This window comes from Nestor notabilis, unplaced genomic scaffold (genome assembly GCF_000696875.1).
Source record: "Nestor notabilis isolate BGI_N333 unplaced genomic scaffold, ASM69687v1 scaffold1707, whole genome shotgun sequence".
Taxonomy (NCBI): domain Eukaryota; kingdom Metazoa; phylum Chordata; class Aves; order Psittaciformes; family Psittacidae; genus Nestor; species Nestor notabilis.
The window spans coordinates 120,893-139,040 of record NW_009936715.1 but is presented as its reverse complement, the minus strand read 5'-3'; the positions used below and the strand labels follow the sequence as shown (position 1 = coordinate 139,040).

Sequence of the window (18,148 nt, the reverse complement as noted above, 5' to 3'; positions counted from 1 at the left end):
CTGCTTTCTATGTCACCATTTTGGATATTATGCCTTAGGTCAGGTAAGACAAAAAGGGAACAAAATCCAGATGGGGTCGTGTGTGTGAAGAATGCCAGCATGTGTATAAGGTAAAGTAAGGAGAAAATATTTAAACTTTGACTCAAAATGTTGCCTGAAAGAAGCAAGTTCATCCAATGGTTATTTCCCTAAAGTTAACAACTGACAGCCTCTTTTTTGAGGAAAATAGACCTCAATGTTAAAAGTTCAGTTTCACTATTAATCAATTGATTAATGCCTTTACTTCATGTCTGATCTGAAAAAGTCATGGCAATTGGATCAGTAAATTACGTCTAGTTTAGAGATACGAGATAATCCATTACTTCTGCTTTCACTCTGTAGCATTAATAGGACTCATTTCTTTATTTCTTTTCTCCCTTCAGCCCTAAACAACAGGCAAAAATGGCAGAGTACTGCAGATTAATATTTGGAGATGCATTGCTTATGGACCCATTGGAAAAATACCCGGTAATATGGTTTGGTGTTTATCAGCTCACAAATACCTGTGTGAATTTTATTTGTTCCAGTCCTGTGTCATTCTTCATATGCAGCCTTTCAAAACAGAGTCTGAAGGAGGGGGTTAAATAGTATGAGCTGTTGGTGATTTAAGCATATCATTTCTGATGCAGAGATTGTTCTGATACAGTGAATTATAATCTTCCAAATGCAATTGATTCTCATAGCTGCTGTTTTATAATTTAGGCTTTCAGATTTGAACTAATACTTACTTCGGTTATTACCGCAGACATTTTATAAGGCATTTTTCTTTTCTTCTTGAGTGCCCTCAGTAGCCTGTTTCATTTAATGTTGAGGTTACCACTTGTGCAAAATACATTTCATTCGAACAGAGCTTATAGAGATTACAAAATTACCTTGTACCGTGTGGGCCCTAAGAAATTGCCATGAGCTCTTTTCTTTTGTCGTTGTAACAAATTTCTCTTCCTTCTTCTGCAAGCTTGAATCTGGGGTTCCTCTTCCAAGTCCTATGGATTTAATGTACAAAATTCTGGTGAAGAATAAAAAGAAGTCACACAAGTCTGCAGATGGAAGTGCAAAAAAGAAGCTCTCGGAGCAAGCTTCCAACACATGCAGTGATACATCTAGTATGTTTGAACCTTCCTCCCCTGGAGCAGGTAGGAATTTGATCCACAGATATATTTCTTCCTGAAACACAAATGCTTAATTACAGGCATAATTTCATGCACTTACATTGCTCTAGCAAGGTAAAGGTGCACCACTGTGTGCCATACTCAGTAGGAAACAATGCTAAGTGTCATTGATCCAGGACTCTGTGAAGGCTCATGGCTGAGGGATAACTTATGGAGTGACCTAAAGCCCAGTGATGCATACTGACATTTATCTGTGCTGCTTAGTAAGTAGAGCAAGCTGCCAACTCCTTCACCCTTGGGCGCCTTTTCTATGTGCCCAAGCCCAGTACCAAATAGAAATGTTTTCTTTTTCCTGTTACCTCTGAGATGCGACTACCATTTGGTGCCCTTTCAGATTTAACCTCTTGCATAGGAGAACCATAGTGGTTCTTCAGTGTCTTAAGATTTAGGCTAACTGAATGAGATATCCATTCCTCAGGCTGGCAAGGCTCAACCCGCTGTTGTCTTGCATTAGTTGGGAAGATGCCACAGACCTCTGTGCAACATGCAGTAAGATGTTCTTCTATTCCAGAGAAGGAAACAGGCAAAAATAATACTGCAAATAAATATTTATTACCATCAGGAATTACAGGGAATGGAGCCACTGGAAAGCAGGGTATTAAAGTTAAGATTATTAGCAGAATCTTTAAAATCAGAAATGAAACAAAAAAGTTACTGTAATTTAATGCATATATTCTGGTAACACCTATGGGATCTGCAGGGAACCATTGTGAGTCTTGGTATGCCAGAATTGGTCAGAGATGGTCTTTGTCCTGAAGAGTTTAAAACCTACCTAGAAAAGACAAAGAGAAGTGCAGAGGAAAAAGATGAAGGATTTGCTGTAAACCACAGGAGCAGATGAGCAGGCAGACAGACAATGAAATCTGTATATCCTGATGCCCAGCTCAGGGTCTGTTCCCTGTACTAGCATTTCTTCTTCCTATTAATATTGAAATGTTGGATTGCTGGCAGCATACATATTTCTGCCCTAATAGTGTAGAATACTTATAAAGCAAATTGGAAGCTCTACTGGAATATAAGTTCATTACCATTTGCCATTAAAAGAAACTTTTTTCCATTGTTTGTAATTTTTTCTGATTAATTGAGCTGGAAGTTTTCATGCTGGCAGTTTGCCTCAAGCTGAATTAAAACTAAAAAAACCTGCTGTATTTGTGGATAACGTTGTTTATCCTATTAGAAGCAAAGAGAGAGTTTTTAGCTATTGTGTTAAGAAACTTTGGAAAGGGCATGCTTTGGAGTAGGCTTTGCCTTTCAAAGGAAGATTCATCCTGGTGTCAGGAATGATTTAATACTGTTTTCTTGGTTTGCTTTAGTCAAATCCCAAGCAACAGAAAAAGAAGTGTGTGTATGCCAACTGACTCCTTTCCAACACTTGAAATCAATCCTGGGTTCCTAACTCTACATTTCTGTTACCAGCACACAGTGAGAACCCAGTGGCAAAGTCTATGTCTTTTGCTTTCTGAGTGCCTGATCTGCAGAGAAGGGAACAACTTTGTCTCTCAGGATTCTCTCTATGAGCATTCCTAGGAAGAGACTTGGTCTGTGAATCTAGATGATGATGATGATGCAAGGTGGGGGATTAGTCCCATAACAGGATCTGTAATTTAGCAAATTAACTGTGAATATTAAGTCCCTGTGATCTATATAACAACCTCTGTCAACTGTAGGTTATGAAGATGAACACTTACAAATTAGAAAAGGCTAGATCTGAGATTGCAAAATTGATGTGGTCCCTTGGTTCTTCTGTGACTGCCAAAATACATTACTGGTAATACTTCCTTTGGCCACTGTTTCTCCTTCAGGACCTACGCCTCTTTTAGAGAATGCAGTTAGTCAGTATTTTTTCTTTCTCTGCCATTTAATGCTTGATCCCAGGTGTATGTAGCATCCTCATCTTGCAGTGAATTTCAGTGGAGGTGTCCAGGCTGCATATGAACCTTGACTAAGAGCAGTGAATTTATCTGAACAATAGCTTTGGGGAGTGAAATAATATTAAGCCAATTTAATTTAAGGGCAGCCGAGTCTGAGAGAGCTTAAGAACAGTTTAGGGGTGACTGACAAGGAACATCCAGGATCTGATTTTTCAAGAGTACTTTGAATTTTTAGGTATTCAGAGCACAACCCAGAGACTTCAGCTACAGCTTTACAGCAATGAGCACGCAGCATGTCTGCAAATCAGGTTCCAGATTTCTGTCTGTGACCATTTAAAAACTTACATATAGAATTGTTCACCATTTTATAAGACCATTGTGGCAAGACCTAGTGAAGAGCATGGTTCCATGGGTAGTGCTCAGCAGTCTCCATGACACCCTTCATTTTGCTGCCTCGTTCTTTACATGCTTCTCAGTATCAGGAACAGTAATGCTGGAGCAATGCGAGCATTATGCTCCTCTATACCCAGTACCAATTACTGCTGCAGCATGGCAGGAGTAATGCAATTAAAGACTCACTAAAGGAGGCCTAATTCTTCACATTTCTTTACATAGTGTTTTGATACTCCAACCTCAATATAATCTTTACATTTAGCAAGATGAACATATAATTAAACCCCCTGTATTTTATTGTCTAACTCCTGTCAGTATTACTGCTGATCTCCAGGAGAAACTTGTGCTGATTGAGCCTTCTTGAGATTTCAAATGAGTTTTATCACATCAGTACAAAACCCATGGAGATCTGTACTTCAGTTGATAGCAAGCTTCACTGTGTCTTACACTGCTTGAGGCCAGATTCAGAGTCAAATAAACCACTCTTTTGTTATGTTTATAAAACATACCATATAAAAGATAGGTGGTAGTGATATAGTAGCAATAATTAAAAACCCAGTTCTGAAATGAGGTTTGCAGAATGGCTTGAGGGGTGTCCATGAAACCAATGCAGAAAGTGACTTCAGAGGGTATAATGTCTGTCAGTGGAAAAAGCTTTCCCTAAAGGTACAGCAGGGCTGGCAAAGCAGAAAAAGGATTTCTGAGATAACGTTTGTGAGATAGGCTGCAGTTTTGGTAAACAAGCATCTTGGACCTGGCTGGTTTAGCACAATGAATGGAAGTCAATACGCAAGATTTTGTACATTACAGTACAAAAAGAACAGTGGCAGTTCTGCAGGTACGTACATTTTACGTTTGTAAGCCTATACAGAAAGTAGCCAAAACTTGTTAATTGAACAGTATTTAAATTTTTAAGCAAATTGTTCATTTCTCACTGATAGAAATGACATTTTTCTTAGTGGGTGCTGCAAGGAAAGAGTCATGGGAAGACAATGAGAGAGAGGGTAGAATTGGCTCCATCATTTCACACTGACTAAATAGAAAACTGGATTAAAGGATTGAGCCTCAGTGCATGTAAATGCATTGGTACATTGCTGCTGCCTGCCAGCTGAGGCCACAGCCCACTGGTACAAAGTAAAAGGTTTTATCAAACTGAGTAAAGTTCATCTTTCCTGCACAGCCTGTGGGGAAAAAACCCAAAAGGTGCTGGTGGCTGCTTGAGCATTATCGAGCTAACAAGCTGCACCAGCAAGTTCCACATTTATAATCCATTCTGGCTGTTACTTTAAAGGGGTCTGAGAAAGCAGATTACCAAATTCCTCTGAATTTCAAGCAATGTGTAACCTTTGGTTTTATTAGGCTCTCAATATCTGTCACACTGCTGAGGCATGGTGAGAATGGATAATATTTAGCACTCTGCTTCCTCAACCCTTGGTAATAGGGATTTGGCTTGTCATTCCCAGCTCTCTCCTAATCATCTTCCGTTCAATATTACAGTGTTGAATCCCTCTACCTGTCACTTGGAATTCAGCCTCCTTTGTACACTTGTTATGTTGCCCAACGAGCACTTTTATGCCTTCCCCACGCTGCCCCACTCAGTAGGAACAGCGCCCTGAAAACATCCTTGAAACTGCCCCATTATTCCATGGAGAAGTTTCCTGTGCTCTTCTGCCTCTGAGCAGTTCACAGTATCTGCATTATAACTTACCTGTTGTGGTAGGGAGCAACATCTTTTTATGTCTTGATACTCTTCTGTCTACCTTTGTCCATGGGCAGGCTCTTGTCTCAGACCTGGAGGGCAAGCCCTTGGAGCAGGGCTGTCTATTTTCACTGGTATTTGTATGCCACATAGCATGGAGAAGTCCTGGCCTGCCCTGGGTTTGTAGTCCCATCTACATGCAAATAATAATTATGCCATTACAGCTAATTGTCCCTTGGACAAGCTCACACATACATACTGGAACTGACCTGCAACACAGCTGCATGTGCCAGTGCACGTGCATTTATGATACACAGTGTCTGTGCCCTCCTGGGAAGGGACAGGAGTGATGACATGGGGCTGATCCACCACCACTGTGGGAGGGTGAGCACGAAGACATCCACGGTACAAGACATCTCAGTCTAGCCAAGACTTGCTCTGACTTTGTGTCCCAGCAGTATAATGGGAAAGGAAGGTTCAGTTTGAAGGTAGGACCATGCTGCTGGGTGAAAGGCAATGCAGATGTAGTCAGGCTGTCTAAAACACATACTGATTTTTATTCTGTCTGCAACCCTGTGTATTATTTGTCCGGGTTTTGCTGCCTGATGCAGAACTCGAAAATGAGATCTGAGCTCCTTGGGAGTTTTCCTGTGATGTACTTCCCTCCCTGGACACTTCTAGCGAGAAGCAGCTGTGATCTACCTGGTACCTCAGCAGTGCAAGCTGGCTGAAATCTGCCCACATCCCTCATTCTGTGAACTGTGCAGAGCGTTTTGCCAGCCTGGCTAGATCAACTGAGAGCTTCCCATCCAAAGATTGTCACTGCAAATCCTGTGAGAGCTCGGCTGGCTCTTCGCAATGTGTTGAGGTTCCCTGAGCTCATCCCTAGAGCCTGTTGAGCAATCATGTTATTTTCTTCAATGAAATGTTCAGGAAGAAATGCGTTCATGAATAAAAGGCTGACATTTCAACATCTGCATCTGGAAGGAAACAGAGCCTGGGTAGTCATCATTTGGTTGTGAAAGGCACACTCATATGTGCTCTCTGTTCAGAGAGGGCCCGCTGGGCATGATTCAAGGCCTTCTGGAACAAAGAGGAGGTTTTTTATTGACTCAGTGGGCTTTGGATTAGACCCTAAATTGACAGGAAGAGCTGACACTGAATTACCAATCTCTGGAGAGTTTGGGAATGCTGCACAGGGATTAGTGCTGCCAAAATAAAAATGCCATTGCTGAAGAAAGCTGGAAGGAATAAGATCCTTGGGGAGAGTTGTCAACCTTACAGGTGTGGATAAGTGACTGCAGTGTAAGTTAAACCTTCTTTTCCAAACTCTTCTTAAGATGCACAGTGTAGACTTTATGACAGCCAGGCCCACAGGAGGAGTCACTAAAGAAAAGGATAAGCTCGCTATATTCCTTCATGGTTTAATTTCTGATGCAACCAAATCAAAACACTTCGGAGGTGAGGGGAGGCACTTGTTAATTAACAATAAAGAATCTGTGTCTTGCGCATAATAATTGGATGAGAACACCGCAGTTGGGAGCAAGGCATAAAACATACTTCATGTGGTCCCATTTACTGTATCGGTACGGTTTCAGGGAAAGGATGAGCCTCATGCATCTTCCTCACATTATTTGATTTGCACTGCCCTCAGCCGGTGTATTTGAGCTGTGCCACCGGAGTTCTGAACGAAAGGCACACCGAAGCAGCCTGTGAAGGGAGTTGAAGTCAAGCTATTGCAGTTGGGCTCCTGTGCCAGATCCTTCCAGCTGCGCTACCTCAGCCCGTGGATTGCGATGTGTTCAGAGCAGATGGATTTCGCTGAGCAGCCCTTGACACCGCAGCACATGAGAATCTCATCAGTTCTCAGGCGTGATTTCTTCACCCCATGCATGCTATGTGGGCTTCCCGGAGCGGGTGAGGCATTCATGGAGGTCCTGCAGGGATCCTGCTGCAGAGAGAGAATTTGAACTCACACCTCCCAAACCCCAGGGCTGCGTTCCAAGCATGGAAACATCTCTTCAGAGTAGTTTGTGATACTATACCCATACACTGCACACACCACAATGCTCTCTTCTCAGTGCTGATGCCTACCCCACGATTTCCAAACACTGAGCATCCAGCAGCTGCAGAGGAAGAGTTTTTGTTTGGTTGGACAATAAGAACTTATCAATGCTGAAGATGGATGGATCCCTTGAGACGGTGTATTTGATTTGTGCTGTGTCAAAAAGCACATGTTTTAAAGTCACCTCCTTTAAGCAGTTCTACTTGCACATCTTTCCTCAATTTATTTCTGGTAATTATAACTATTGCTTCAGCCAGTAATTATCTTCTCTTAAAACTTTCTAGGAGAAGCAGATATTGAGAGCGATGACGATGATGACTATGATGATGACTGTAAAAAGTCGTCGATGGATGAAGTAAGGGCGTACATCCGTTTTATGGTGATGTGTCGGGTCCAGTAGTTGTGGGTTGGCTTGTGCTACCAGGAGTGGGACTACCATCTAGTGGAGAAAGGGAGGCAGAGCACAGAGAAACACACCACCAACTTTCCGAAGTTGGTTTGGAAGCACATTTTTGCTTTGTTTATTTGTATTTTCATCTAGTCAAGAATAAGAATTAATAGCACTACTTCTGAGCTGTTTTAGACAACTGCTTGTGGTGTATTTATCATTATTTTAAGGCGATCATGGCATTAGAAACTTAGAGCTATGTTTATTATTTATCCAACAGTACTGATAAATGTGCTTAGCACTATGCACATGTAAAGGTAAATCAGTCCCTTCCTTAGGAGCCATGTAAAAGGAACGTAAATAGCATCAGCTTAATTAAAAATTTATAGCAATTTTTCTTCTTTACTATGTGAAGCTCCTTATGTGAAGCATTGACTTCACTAAGCCAGGATGAGTGAGAGATATCATGGTTGATAGAAAACTGGGCATTGTTTTTTGTGGTCTCTGATGGCCACCATGAACTGATCAAAACTGCAGCATTTTCCCTTCTCTGTCCTAGGGTACTGCTGGAAGTGAGGCTATGGCCACCGAAGAGATGTCTAACCTGGTGAACTACATTCAGCCTGTGAAGTTTGAGTCATTTGAAGTATCAAAAAGTGAGTAAGCTAAGCATGAGCAGCATCTGGTACTGGAAATTACCTAGGAAGTCTTGGGAAGAAAGTTCTGGAGGAATGCTACTTGGCTCCCTGTGAGTCAGATACAGGCACATGGACAGAAAATGGTATTCAGCCAAATGGTGTTCCCTGGTATTCAGCCAAATAAATCCATATTCATTTTGAAACCTGTATTAGTCTAAATATCAACCTTCAGCAGTAAACATGCTGCCATTTCAAATACACTTGTAAAACTGTGCTCTTATATTGTTGTCCATGACCAAAGAATAACTTAAGCAGTTTGAGAAAGTGATCATAAATATCACTGCAGATTGAGCAAGTGCTTTTTATTTTGCCTCTGCTTATAGAGGATTAAGGGTAAGCAGAGTCTGCCCTTCCCCATGTGCAGATTTACTCTTTCCTGCCTCTCTGTATTGTATGGAAAAGGCCATAATTTCATCCCCTGCTGGCTTCTACCGAAGATGTCTTGCTAGGAATGCACTCAGTGGCATCCTCAGTAAACAGTGCCGCATCTTTTCCTTCCGTGGTGCAGAACCCCCTGCTGTTTGTCCGCCCTTTTTCACTTTGTTTTGACAGGTTTCAATATGCTCTTGTAGCTTTTTAGTTATAGAAGTGTATAGCATTTTAATAAGCCTTGGCAGAGGGCAGGTAATTGGTGCTCAGTCCCTTATCTGTACACAAGATTTTACATTCACTCATGATGAGTAATAAAACAGATAAGAAGCTATCTACATGTTCATTTGTATGTGGGTGTTTATTTAGACATACACACAAGCATTCACAAAGTCATGCAGAGAGCACCCCTGTAGTAATGTCCCTTTGGATGTTTATAACCTCCTCTAGCTCTAAAGAGAGTTATGAACACAGTGGGAAGGAGATACTCCTTCTGGAAAGGAAGCCATGTGAATCCTAGCAGGACAAGTTGGTGCAGCTGTTAGGAGATTGTCTTGTGTAGCTTTCTTCTGTGCCTTTCTGAGTTTTGTCTTTCGTAAAGAACTGCTGATGTCCATGGTTTTTATCCTGTCTTGCTGTGACCTTTGATCGCTGTTTCGGTGAACACATAATGTTAAGGAATTCATGGTTCTGGGTTTTGGGTCAAAATCACTATGTGGTAAATATGGCTGGTTTCATGAAAGCAGTGGCCTTATTGGTAAATGTTGCTGGCTGGTTAAAGCAGTGGGCTCTGTAACATGACTTGTGGGGTTTGGTTGTAGTAGATGAGCTCAATAAGGAAAGGGGTGAGAAGAGGATTGGTTTTTCATTTGCTGCCTATCTGGTTGTTGCCCAGATTTCATTTTTGTTTGCATGACTTCATTTCTCTAAGTGTAGAGCTCCATACTTGTCTTTTATACAGTCTCATTTCAGTATTACAGCATTTTTATTGCCTAATTCAGAATTTGTTTCCCTTTGTGATCCTGGCCTCCGTGGTGATAATGCTACATCACTGCTTCTGCCATTCACGCATTATTAAGGTGCATTTTCTGGCCTTGCGTCCAACTTGTTACCCAAAATATTGAGTAGCACTCAATACACAATGTAACAGTCCCCTGGTTGCCCTCACTAGATATCTTCCATCTCTCTGACAGCAAGTAGCTGTGACTGTGTTTTTTCAAGTATTTCAGACAGCTTTTTCAATGAGATGTTCATCTACTCCATAGTGACTTCCTCCTGGTAAGATAGTGCAGTGTATTGTATCATGAGAGAGAAATGTCTCTCCTGCACAGTCTTTTCTTCAAAAGGCAGGTTTCTTAATCCTCTCCATGTACTACAAGGAAATAATTGTTCTTATTTTAATTAGGACTTTGATTAAGCCCTGAACATTTAGTAACTGAATCATTTAACAGCTCCCATTCTGTTTTCCTACAGATGCTCTACTTTATGATAAGGCTGAGAGATACAATATAATTTGTCGTAGTATATTACTACAACAAATTCAAGCATCGCCATTCTAAATATAATAAACCCACTTTGTATGTGTGTGGCTAGTGCTATTCCATTAGTAAGGGGAAGGATGGAATAAGAACAATCTCAGTGCCCTTATAAAGAGGTGAGCTGGCTGGAACAGAGTCTGGAGAAAGAGAGGATATTGCGTGTTGGAAAGGAAGAGGAGTGGTAGGAGAGCAGCCTCTAGGGAACGGCAGGAATCTTTTGCCATTAGGAGATAACAGCTATGAATAAAGGCAGTAGCGTAATGGTTGCTAATTAGAAATAGGGACCACAATAAAGTCAGAGTCCCACCTCTCCTAGAGGGAGAGAGCCACTTTTGGAACACCACAGTCATCCTCCGGCCCTTCAACATACACTGAGAATAGTTCACAGGCTGCCAGCACATTTTCCTCTCATACTGGCCCAAGCAATCTAGCTCCTCGTTTCTTTGGATCCACTGCTTCCTTTTTGGCTTCCTATAAGGAAAGTGCCCACCTGTTTTCTGTCCTGTTTCTCTCTGCAAGACAAGTGCTTTTGTTCAGTTTTACCCTTCTCCTGCAGCTTCGCAGTTTGACTTAAGGGAGCTGGCCAGGCTGTGCTCCTAGCCAGCCCTGGAATACTGCAGCACAATTACTTTTAAAACCCGATAAGGGCAAGCCTTTCTCTGCCTTATTGTTTGCTTTCAATAAAGTGGTGAGGCTAGAGAGTTCATGTTTCAATGCAGGCACTGTTTCCCTTGTTTTTAGAGAGCAGTGCTGGGATATCTAATGGATATGACCTCCCAGCGCTTTGGCTCCTTGAAGGCAATGTACACAGCTGATGAAATGGGAAGCTGTTATTTTACAGGAATCCTTACCTCCTGTACAAAAGTGTAAAGGAAAAAATATTGAAGCTCGGAGGGTTTTGACTTAGGCTGTCTGCTACAGCAGCTCACATGGGCACAGTGGAAGGCTGTGCACACATCAGCAAAGGCATGTAACAAATGATACATAAATTAATGTCTAGCCCCACTGAGTTATAAACTTAGGAGGAGATTTCACCACTGTCAGGCCAGAAAGTTTGACCAAATTAAAAAGGTCATAGAAGTTAGATATTAATTTGTGGTTAGGTCTGAAGACCTGCTGAGACACAGGAGTGTACCTTCAGGCTTCATTAGATAGCAGTGATTCCATGACTGTTTGAGACAGATGTGACCTTAGTCTGACATACTGAACATAATGAGGACCACTGTAGGCACAGCTAGAGCACTGCTTAGTTTAATCTGACACAGACGTTAGTTATTATTGCTCCAGATTGGCTCAAAGCCCTTGCATCTGCCTGCAAAGCCAATCTAGAGATCCAGCAGGGCCCTCTCTGTTCCCCACAAAAGCTGCTACAATACCTCTGCATCACAGGTGTGAGTTTTGGGCTCTACCTCTCAAATACATCAGCATGGTATTTTGCAAGCAAACATGAGAGATCTCTGCCTGTGCACTGATATTTGCTTGCCTGCAGCTGGCACAGCAGCAATCTCGGGCAGTAGCAATGCCCTTAATTTGGGCAATGCTAATGTGAGTTCAGATGGAGCTCTGGAGTATGTGCAGAGTGAGCTTACTGCTGCCTGCAAACAATTGTGTGTGTAAATTCTTTGAGATCAAGGTGAAGTGAGCGGGTGAACAGTAGATGGGATAAGGGGGCTGAGACTAAAGGAGCTGTTTGCAGCTCATGGATCACATATGATTTCATGCTCTAATGTGTCACTCTTTATTTCCCCTCTGAACTTCCAGAACGCAACAAAAGCTTTGAAATGTCTTCCTTTGTGGAAACGAAAGGGCTCGAGCAACTGACGAAGTCTCCTGTGGAATTTGTGGAGTATCCTTGACTTTCTTGGCCACTTTCTTAGCTTTTCTATATCCAACATCTGTTACGGGGCTTTATTGAAATCTGGAGACAGGAGCTGGGGAAATAGGGAGCCCAAATGAAATCTGTAGATCTGACTGTCTTCCTAGAGGAATTAACTGGCCTGAGTTCTGGTGAGCTAATTTAAAAGCTGGCATGAGTCCTTGTGCTGTGGGCTAGGACTAGAGGGAATAGGCATAAACTACATATTGAAGAGCTGATACTTTTTATTCCCTTTGTTAAATTTATCATCCTCTATGAGGTGGTATGACTTATGCTGAGCAAATTGTCAAAGTGTGCCTGACTTGGTTTCTTGCAAAGTCAAATGAGAAAGCTTGCTTTCCCATCGTGCCTCTAGTTCTAAGAGCACTGAGCTGTTTCATTGCCACACAATTCTTTCTTTACATGACTTGGAATGGGAGGGGGGTTAAATAACTTTTAAAGAAAAGCTAAAGACCATTCTGTGTAGACCTTTTCATGTTTCTCGATCTCTCTCATCATGGCTGCAGTTAAGAATGTACGGCCAAGATAAAATAGTGCCTCAATGAAGATTAATGGAAAGCAACTTCCACAGATAACCTGCAGCATGTTCTCATCTCTGAGATTTATGGACTCAGCTGTAAGAAGTGCACACTCATCACTTCTGTCTGTATGTAGGGGCAAATTGTAATGCTCCTTCCAGAAGAGCACTTCTTAACTGAGCAGCTCTCCTCAGTCCAGAGGAAGATGCACTGCTTACAGCTCACTGACCTCTGGAAATGCAAGCTTAGGAAAATCCCAAATTAATAACCATAATGGTAAATGGACTTCTATGAATCTGATTTTTTTAATGGATATGCCTGCGCTGTTTCCTTGTTTATTCTGAGTGGTCTATACAGGAACAAACAGCACCTTCATTTACTCCATATTTATCATCACTCCTGCCAAATTTTGGACCTCTGGAAGCATTGTGGTTTCTGAAATCCAGTAAGGAACCCCCTGCCATTCTGTAAAGAACACCTGCATTTAAATATTGCAGTTGTGTATCTCTGCAAAGTGATTTTTGTCCCATGGTACTATATCTTAACTACTCACCGTTTAGATACAACAAAATGCAGCTAAGCCGAATTTACCCAAAGGGAACACGTGTAGATTCTTCCAACTACATGCCACAAGTCTTCTGGAATGCTGGCTGCCAGATGGTTGCTCTTAACTTCCAAACTGTAGGTAAGTTATGCTGGTCTCTGCATTTTGTACTTCTCTGATATAGTTTCTGAAATATAGGTAGAAAAGGCCTTATGCATCAAAAGATGTCTGGTGATTGAATGGTCCTGCAGAGCTGTTAATTCACATCTTTACCACCATTTTTTTCCTTTTAACTAGGAATATTCTTAACTACCATGTTGTAGCTGGTATAATATGCATACATAACACCCTCCGCATTGTCATCATTTGTAAGTGGTTACCATTGAGCAGCATCTCAGATCTGGCAGGGATTTTTTTCATGTCTCTTGAAAATATCATTAATTCAAGACATAAGGGACAAAGGCATTTGGCCTCCTAGATGCACAAGTCCCTTTTTAAATAGAGTATGTTGTTGTCCAAGGCTATGTCTGTTCTGAGACCTAAAAATATTTCAATCTGCTGCATTCCAGGACATATCCTTACCATTTTCTGCCTCTGGGCACATGGTACTACGGTATCATTCCCTTTTTCCTTTCCAGTTTTGCCCATGTACAACTTTGGAAAGCAAAACCTCTCACAGACTGGGAGTCTGCAGAGTGATAAAAACCTTTGGTGCCAAGTATCAGCACCCAGTGTCTGATGTGAGAAGGGGCTAGAAACGTAACTACTCTGCTGGGCTGGGTACAACAGCACGATCAGTACAACACTGAGGGACTCAGCGCCTTGGTGTTAAAGCTTCTTCTAGAATTTGAAAGTGTTTTCTATTGAGTGGGTTCTGGAAGATGTCTTAAAGATGCCTTTTTCTTGTCAAAAGAATCCGAAAGGGTAGCTGCTATCACATCTGAAGCCTTTAAAGCAACAGTGTGACATAAATAGCTGTTTACATTACAGTCAGTTTGAAATGATAGTAATCGTTATTATTGCTTTTTTTAAATCAGTATCTATTCAGAACATAATTGTTATCAATGTTTTTAATACCTAGATTTGTCTATGCAAATAAACATGGGAATGTATGAGTACAATGGCAAAAGTGGCTACAGATTAAAGCCAGAATTCATGAGAAGACCAGACAAACACTTTGATCCATTTACTGAAGGTATAGTGGACGGAATAGTAGCTAACACCTTGTCTGTCAAGGTATGTATGCAGCTGGTGAAAATGCTCTCATTATCGTGTCAGAGCATACATGTATTCCTGTTGTGCAGTGCCCTAGCACATGCCTATACTAAGTCAAGAAAATAAAATGCTTTTCATTTCATGGAGTGACATTTCATTTTTAAACTCTGCCTCACGTTACATATTGAAGGATAAATAAGTGTAATTTTATTGTATATCTTCTTTTCCATAGACATAATTGGGAAGTGAATGGATTTAAGAGTAGTTTGGCTGTGGTTTTAGTAACAAAGGGCTGAATTTAGAACCTGCTGTTAGGAAGTGGTAGGTTGGACTGGACTAGAACACTACACTGGTTACTACAAATACATTTTCTGGTTCCCTATTAAGTTCTCCAGCAGAACTGTGGAACCATAAATGCCAGCTGCAATTCATTGCCAAGCTGCTTTTCTTTGCTCTTTTTAGGGACTTCTAGTGAAGTTCAAGGACTGCCAGGAATCTGCAAATTGAGAACTATTTGAACGTTTAGAGGGATAGATTGCATCGGCTAAGGCAGGATCATTAATTTATACTTGGTATAGCTCTAGTTATAAAAACATTAACTTACTGAAATCTTGTTATTCCTTTAAATGGACTTGTCCATTAGAACAGCACCTGTATTATAGAATCCACCTGCAAAATATCCTCCTGTTTTCACTGAGAGAAAACAAGTATTTCCTCTCAGGCTGCAAGCACAAGTGTAGCAGAGCAGTGCTGGGAGGGATATGAGTAAGGTAATACTCTGATTTTACCAATGCAGGGGAAAAAAAAGATGCCTGTGTAGGAATGACCTTTAGTGGTGACCTGTAATCATGGAAGCTTTCAGTTCCTGCTGTGGGTTTAGCAGCACTTTCTTCTGCAATTTTAGTAAATGAAGGTGGAAGTCATTCAAGAGCTATTAGGAGATGCACAGCATTTTTAACAGGAAGGAGCATCCGGGAGTCACGAGGCAGCTCTCAGAAGTCACCTGCTTGGTGAAACCTGCTGGTTAGAATGTCAGTGCCCACACAAGGTACAGCTGAGAACAGATTAAGGGTTGCTTTAGGCAAGCCTCAATTCGTGAAGGTGCAGTGACACTGCTGCATACTCCGCATCGCTTCAATTTTCTGAAGTAATTGCAGACCTTTCTTTAACTTCTAAAGCTGAAAGTTGTCTCCTGTTAAAATAAGAACTTGAAAAGACCAGCTATTTTCTAGTTGTTTCATTCTTACAGTGAAACTCCTCAGCCTCTCTGAAGAGACTTTATTAGAATACCAACTGTTTAGTTGGTTTTCTGCCTCGCTGTCAAAAGCATGTGTACTTCCTCTGCTGCTTATACCTCTTTTCTTCCATCATTTTTTGAACCTGTTGCTGAAGCTGGAATAGAAATTAGAGCTCTCAGAGTTACCGTGTCGTGGAAATAGGCAGCTGGATTGAGGATGAGATCCAAATGAGTATTCTTGCTGACGAAAGGGCAGCAGCATGATCTCAACCACATTATTGCTCATAGGGGAATTCAGAACCACAGGGTCACAGGAAACCAGGCCTCGTAACTTGTTTTTCTGTGTCTATAATATTAAACAGTGGAGGGGTTTGTTTACTGTGGGTTTGGCTTTGTTTTGGTTTGATCTTAAATGCACACTATCTGATCATTAATGAGTATTATCCATCTGTATTTCAACTACCTATTTCCTAATCCTCCAAGTGGTCTCTAGTGATCCTCCTTTGTTTTGGTTTTAGATCATTTCAGGTCAGTTTCTTTCTGATAAAAAAGTGGGTACCTATGTAGAAGTGGACATGTTTGGCCTACCTGTGGATACAAGAAGAAAAGCTTTGAAGACCAAGACCTCTCAAGGCAATGCAGTTAATCCTGTCTGGGAAGAGGAAACCATAGTGTTTAAGAAGGTCAGTGTAACACTTGCTTCCCAAACGTACATCATGCTTGATTTATCACTGTCCAGTAGCGTAATGCTCTGGTTTACTGAAACTTTGCATTTGCTAGAAAGAAGAAAAAGAGATTTTGAATAGTTATTTCCTGAACTGTTTATTGTTAACCACTTAGGGTGTACTTTTGCTAATCTAGTTGTGCAAGCTCCTAATGACATAAATGAGTTTAAAGTCATCTTGATTGTTTCACTGACACGGCTGGAAGCAGCAAGATGTCGATAGGCTCATCTGCATGGCACGGTGCAGTGCCAGCTATGAGCAAGCAAGCACAGCTCCCAGCAGCAGTTTAGCTGAATTACCATGGTGTTTTGCCTTGCCTGAACAGCCCCCCCAGTATCCTGTGAGCAGGAGAGTGTGAAAACCTGGCTGTCCGAGCTAGCACATTCAAAGCAATCTGTTATCTCTGCTTCATGTTCCTTTGTGCTGTAGAAATACAACCCAGGTGATGAAACAGAATAAATCCCATCCACTTGAAATGAGATATGGGCTCCTGAGTTACTCGTGCAGTTTGAACAATATTACTCAGTCTCAATCCTCTAAACTTTGAGGGAGCAGAAAATGCTGAGCATGTTTGAGGATTGTGCAGTGTGAATGTCTTACTGTGCTTCTCAATACGCTTGCAGCCAGGGTTTTAACAGGATCTCTGGATTTTGCTTATTGGGCGCTGTGATTAAGTGGATCTTGAGCCCAGGTGTTTGTAAACCACTGTATTTCGTATTGCCTTCAGCAAACATAGTTCACAGAGATGTTTACACGACTGGTACTTGCAGCCCTGCTTTCTAGGGAGCACAGCCCTTTTCCCTGAATATTTGGCCTTCTGAATGACTTTCCTTTGGCAGCCTGCCCAAGCTTAAGTTTGGAAACATCACTAGCGTTTTTCTTCTGTAATGAACTTCTAATTAGTGTACTTCATTTCTCGATTTAGTTAACGATCATGCCTGACTGCCTCTGTGCTCAGGGAAGAATAGAGTGCTATTTTTAGTAATATCGAAAATAAATAGAGAAGCTCTTAGGTTTGGATTGATGCTTTTTTGTTTCTTTTTCCTTTCATTGCCTAGATACACTTTGGCATATGGTCTGAAATAATGCATACCTATGCCCAGGTTAAAAATATCTACATTTGTATGTATATTTGCAGTAAGTATGAAAATGAGATACATTATGCTACACATTTTTAAAAGTAATATTAAAGATTTCTATATTAGTAAGGTAGTTTAGTAATCTTTTCCAGTTTCTTGGGTTTTTTTTCGCTGTTTGGCTTTCATACATTCATACTCTGCAAAAGAGGTTGAGTTCCTTGTTGAGTTCTCGAACACTAATCTGCCTCAGTAATCCCACTGGCATAAACACAAAGCCCTACAACCATGTAGGGCTGTAAGCAGTAAGCGGAGTGACATTCAGGTGGGACTGAAGTTGAGCTGATGTGGTCCCTTGTATCATATTGAAAATGTAGAGTCAAATTGCAGACAATGCACATGTCCCACCTCAAGTTTCATGATTGAAAAGTGTTTCACTGAGAGTTATTTTGACATGCAGGTGCATCCACCCTGACCTCTTATGTGATAAGACCTTCCTATGGATGTGTAGTTGTTACTGTCTGCTAGACTGAACTTTTCTCTGCTATGTTGCCTATGAAAGGAGCTGTTTCATTCAGAGCAGAAAGTTAATAACGCAGCAATATTGCCTTCTAGGTTGTTCTGCCTTCCCTCGCATGTTTGAGACTCGCAGTGTATGAAGAAGGAGGGAAATTTATCGGTCATCGGATATTACCAGTCTCAGCAATTCGACCAGGTAAACCTTGTTT

At 41.3% G+C, this 18,148-nt stretch overlaps 1 protein-coding gene across 1 annotated transcript in view; it reads left to right on the top strand.

Moving 5' to 3' along the window:
• The window catches only part of LOC104408755 (1-phosphatidylinositol 4,5-bisphosphate phosphodiesterase beta-1-like), a 120,565-nt gene that overhangs the window by 23,957 nt on the left and 78,460 nt on the right, over positions 1-18,148 (top strand). The window contains 9 exon segments of the mRNA XM_010018459.1: positions 423-507; positions 995-1,172; positions 7,521-7,591; positions 8,184-8,280; positions 11,991-12,075; positions 13,184-13,308; positions 14,249-14,403; positions 16,138-16,302; positions 18,036-18,135. Of these exon segments, the coding sequence (XP_010016761.1) occupies positions 423-507; positions 995-1,172; positions 7,521-7,591; positions 8,184-8,280; positions 11,991-12,075; positions 13,184-13,308; positions 14,249-14,403; positions 16,138-16,302; positions 18,036-18,135 (1,061 nt within the window).